General features: G+C 32.2%; 1 protein-coding gene and 1 long non-coding RNA gene across 2 annotated transcripts in view; both read right to left on the minus strand.

Moving 5' to 3' along the window:
- The window catches only part of LOC117122447 (MAM and LDL-receptor class A domain-containing protein 1-like), an 11,271-nt gene extending 7,132 nt beyond the window's left edge, over positions 1-4,139 (minus strand). The window contains exons 1-2 of the mRNA XM_033268021.1: positions 3,898-4,139; positions 1,640-1,792 (exon numbers count right to left, since the gene is read on the minus strand). Of these exons, the coding sequence (XP_033123912.1) occupies positions 1,640-1,792; positions 3,898-3,988 (244 nt within the window). The 5' untranslated portion in view covers positions 3,989-4,139. The remainder of the gene's footprint in view (positions 1-1,639; positions 1,793-3,897) is intronic.
- Positions 466-852, minus strand: LOC117122448. The gene is made up of 2 exons (XR_004447714.1): positions 711-852; positions 466-564 (listed from the first exon to the last, which is right to left on the minus strand). It is a non-coding gene; the product is annotated as an uncharacterized LOC117122448 (long non-coding RNA).
- Positions 4,140-5,384: the final 1,245 nt, after the last annotated feature.

A 5,384-nucleotide genomic window follows, 5' to 3' on the forward strand; every position in this document is an offset into this window, starting at 1 on the left:
ATTCGTCCTTGATGCAGATATTGGGATTCCTCTGTCTCTTATACACATCTAGATGTGTATAAGAGACAGCCATTCATTAGATTGGAGGAGGGGGAGTACTGTTAATAAATAATCTTTTAACAAGATTTTGGAAGACAATTACTTGATTTTATCATTCGGTTATACTGGTTTTAATAGTTCAAAATATATAAAGCAAGAAGCCGAAAACCTCATACAGTACATGAGCAATAAAATGCAACATGTTATAACGGTAGGCCTCAGTTACAATTCCGGTATTACATTGAGATTGGCATCATCTATATTAGACTATAAGTTTCAGTGGCGGATCCAGGAATTTGAAATAGAGGGGGCCCGGAGAGGGACTTTTACAGGTAGAGGGTCTAAACTACCTCAGCCCCACCATGGTTGTTCTTTACAGATACAGAAGCACTAATAGTGTTATTGAAATGAAACCTACATCACCGCCTCTGGCATCGTAAGCTACGGCTGCACGTCCACCAAAGTCATTATGGGTTGGGTTGATGCCAGTATCGATGACGTAGATATTGGCACCACTACCGGTTCCTAAGAATAAATATATATCAACATAAATCATGCTCACATAATAATACATATAATAATGTGTGTATGGTAGTTAATTTTCAATTTTACTCAATATCGACTTTGTTGAGTTACAGGCCTTACTGATATCAAATATCTCAGTGTCTTACCGCTGACAGAGAATCCACCATCCAATGGCAGATTCCTTTGATCGACACGATCCAGGCCCCATGTGACAGCGCTAGCTCTGACAATACTATCTTCTTCTACGTACTCGATCTCATCAAGGTTTCGGACCTGTAATAATTCACAAACATTAAAGATGTGTATAAGAGACAGTATATATACTGTATATATATACTGTATATATAAATACATATATATAAAATATATATATATTATATATATACAGTATTATATATATAATACTGTATATATATAATACAGTATTATATATATACAGCATTATATATATATATATACACAGTATATATATATATATAGGCCTATACTTTATATATATTGACATGTGTTCCTTTATTCAAGCACTGTTTCTACCATTATATTCATATATGTATAAATCATCAAAAAAGGGAAATACAGTGTTCGAATAAGTATGTTTTTATATTATGATTTATATTATGGGCCTACACTTTTTTTTATAAGAACAAGTAAACTGTTTTCCCAGGCTCAGGCTACTTATTTTTATGCCGATTATATTACCGTACTGGTACATAGAGGGTTTAACATAATATAATCACGCCTACTGCAAATAAGGTACAAATGAGATTTGTTAGTTTTTATTTATAAATAAAGACCTTATCAGAAATTTTACCTCAGCCTCAATTGTTCTTTTCAACCTCTGTGAAATAAATAAGCTGTGTAATAAACTTAGTATATTTTCTCCATTATGGTTTGACAGTCTTTTCTATTTTTTTAAGTAGCTTAAGTCTGCACACTAACTATCTTTAATGTTACTGTACCTGTTTTGTCTTTTTTGTTTTATTCTATATTCTTTCTCTTTCTTTTCTTGTATGTAGCTAACTGAGAAGCAATGGTTCTGTAAAACAAAAATAATATTTGTGATATGTAGGCCTACCTGAAATATTTCCATAGGTATGGTCGCTACTAGGACCAGAGTATGCTCCACCAGTTGACCCTTGCCACTGGGTCCAATCAAAATTGTCCGAAGGATAATACCATTGCTTAAACGTACAATTACTTCCCGTCTCAAAATCGCACGAAAATACCTCTGAAATTCATAACACAGAATATTAAATCTTTGTACTTGTTCACATAAAATGTTTTATTTCATCGCAATTGAGCACTATACACAGATTGCATTCTGCCTAAACGGATATTATGGTGAGGTAGGTTATTAACGATGCCATTAGCCATGTCTTGCCAGGCATCACCGATTATAATATTATTCATTATTGTATTTAACATTCTATTATTCATAAATTATACGCAAAAGACGGTCAAGGACGTATGCACGTGTGCGAATAAAACTTGTCTTTATGATATACTGTACATGCTCTCTAGCTGTTATTTTATTGCAGCATGAAGAAAGAACATAAAATGAAACACATCGCTGCCCCTGATAATAGTCATACTCTCTTGTTAAAAAATAATAAAATGGACACAATTTTCCATGGGAATTTGTTACAGACGTACAGGAAGGCTTACACTACCGTGTCGAAACAACAGGGCGATTCAAGTTTATTCGTGCAACGATTTAATTATACACTTCGAGATTCGTGTTGTTTATTACTTGATTTGAAGGACAGTACTTGAATGGTGATTGCACTTGTGTTCACTTACAATGTAAATGTGGATACTCCAATGTAAGAGCACCAATAATAATATACCAGGACATAACTGAAAAAGAGATTATAACTGTACGCCTTTCAATGAGATACTATATACTGCTAGATATCCTCTTGCATCACTTATAAGTCTTATTACACGACAAGATAGAAGGGTATTGGTTTTTCCTCAACACAAAACTATAAATTTATATTATACAGTAATAACGTGGTTGGTACGTAATGACTAGTGGTACATTACCTAGTATGAAAGGAACATGCACAGTATGATGATGAAATTGTTATAATTCGACTTGGGACTTGGTTAGGTTTTTATTTACGTGAGAATGCCCAGCCAGCGGCGAAGTTGATTCGAAATCGTTGTGAAATCATGCAAGCATAAATTAGAAAAAAGGACAACAACCTCTTCCCCACATGGGGAAGATGATATGGGGAACTCCGAATATTCGGTTCTATTTCATCGATCAAAGTAAAAATTCCTGTGTAGAAATTATATGTTTTCTGTGGTAAAGTCATTTAAACAGAAATCTATAAATGAAATAAATATAGAGTAGCTCCATACTTAAACCATGCTTTATGATTTGACAGATAAGTGGGTATTGATTTGCGAATTGTATGTCCATGGAGGTTGCTAATAATATAATACTGATGTTTAGGCCTATTTATAGAGCTTAGGCTTAAGGAAGTAGAGAGCCTACAGGGTATTTCGCCCGTAAGACAAAGAGGATTGAGAGTATCAAGGGCATGTTCAGCCTTATAATGTTGCTGGTACTACTGTTTGGACAGCTGCATCATTTAAGAAGATGTAGATATTATGTAGGCCTACTTCACATACAACACTATCTTCATGATCCGGCCGACCCACCACGACAGAGAGCATAGACTGCACATGTACCTTTCCTTATCCTAAACTAAAATTTGTCAATCATAACTTGTGAAAGTCTGTCTTTTCTTCAAAATGATTTAGATAGTATTTACAAAATATTATTAAACATTAACATTTTATTTTTGTTATTTTACTCATGGATTTTTGTTAAAGTAATGTTGCTTACCATGGAAATACTGTAAACAAAATAAACAGATTGAGGTGAATTCCAAATACTTTATATCTACTGTATACTTTATTCTATAACTGATTATATACACGGGGAAAAGGCAAAAATAAACAGATTTAATATAATAAATAGGATCATTCGAATATATTATTACCATTATATATAGTTACAGTTATGGCCTTTTATGGAGATGCGGATGAAAGAAGGAGGTACAGACAGTACTAAAGACGCAGAGAGGAATGACTATACGTTGCTTACATTTACATAAAGCAGAATATTGATTCACAAACAGTAAAGCCTTAATACAGTGCCATATTGAAGAAAACATTTTTTAAAATTGTTAAATAATCATAAAATTATAAATTGCTACACATATGCTTGCTCAGTGTTTACCATGATAGATTCATAATTGGATGATTGAATTGGAGGAGGAGCTCACATATACACACACAGAAAATGAACGGAATACTCACGCTCGTAACATAACACGTTCTCAATCAACCACGATGAAAATAGCAGCACGAAAATGATAATGGCGTACAACTGCTTAACAAACAACAGCATAGTAAGTTACATTCGTATTCTTGCACGAATCTATTTTGCATCACAATTTGATGTAGAAAACGCGTGTGCAACAGTTGTAGGGTAACATAAGTGAACGTTGCTGACGGCTCAAAAACAGTTATCGACTAAATGCAGTCGCTCACTGAGGAGCCTCTTCAAATCAGCTTAGCTTACAATCTATCATGCATAATGCATGAGTTAAGGTTCACTGACCACGGTTTAGTCAGTGCAGTATAAACAAGCTTTATAAGAATTTGTTTCTAATGTACTGTATGGCCAGATCAATAATAATATTTTTTTTCTCTCTCAATACATTTTCTGCCCAGTCCATTAATTCATTCATTTCAAATATAGTATTTCCAGTATTAATAATTTCACCTGCCCCTTGCTCAGTATTTAATGGATTGAATAAAAAGCAAATATTACTTGAAAAGAACTTTTTTTTAAAATAGAGTTACAGTACGAGCAAAATATAAGAGTATATTCCAAATAATACATAAATATAAGGCCAGAATGTAGCAACATTTCTAACTATATACATTCAAACAAAAGTAATAAATATTAAGGTTAAAAAACAAATTATATAATATCCAATAGAAAATGTAGTCATTCATTGTAATCACCTACATTGATAATAAATTTGTTTACTGTAGGCCTATGCAGGTTAGTGATTGATCGTATTATTAGGAAAGCAATATTATTATATTTTATTTCTATGCAATATATAGGCCTATCCTATAGAAAAATATATAATTTATATATAAATAAACAAGCATGAAAATAAGCCGCCATTTTGCTCTATAGATTTTATTCTATATATTATTATACGTCAACTGATATTTTATTTCTTCATATTTATTTTTTTTAATTATTTCTATATGTTTTTATATGCCTTGTTTAAAAAAAATTAATTTCTTACTTTCATGCTTTATTATTACTATTATTATTATTATTATTATTATTATTATTATTATTATTATATATATTATATATATATATAATCTGCGTGATTAGTTTAAACCAGATCATGAAGACGAAAGTGCTCAATGCACACGTAGAGCAATATAAATAAGTAATCAAAGGCACTATGTTACAAACTCAACATTTTATTTTGCACTACAGATTGTTTCATGAGGGCCCAGTCTTCTGTTTCTACTGAAATACCAAACTTAAATAACAATAGCCTATCTCAGATCCATCTATTAAACAAAAGAGAGTCCAGTACTAACTAATTAACATAGCATACCGTATTCTTTATAAACATTTTGTTATCATTCAACATTTTCTTTATCTACAGTACTTCATTATTCCGAGTAAGCTTCATTCAGAGTCGAGCACCTCATGATTGCGTCTGTGCCCTGATGAAACAGTCTGTAGTGCAAAATAAAATGTTGAG

This window comes from Anneissia japonica, unplaced genomic scaffold (genome assembly GCF_011630105.1).
Source record: "Anneissia japonica isolate Jap-2015-1 unplaced genomic scaffold, ASM1163010v1 scaffold275_len1219475_cov178, whole genome shotgun sequence".
Taxonomy (NCBI): domain Eukaryota; kingdom Metazoa; phylum Echinodermata; class Crinoidea; order Comatulida; family Comatulidae; genus Anneissia; species Anneissia japonica.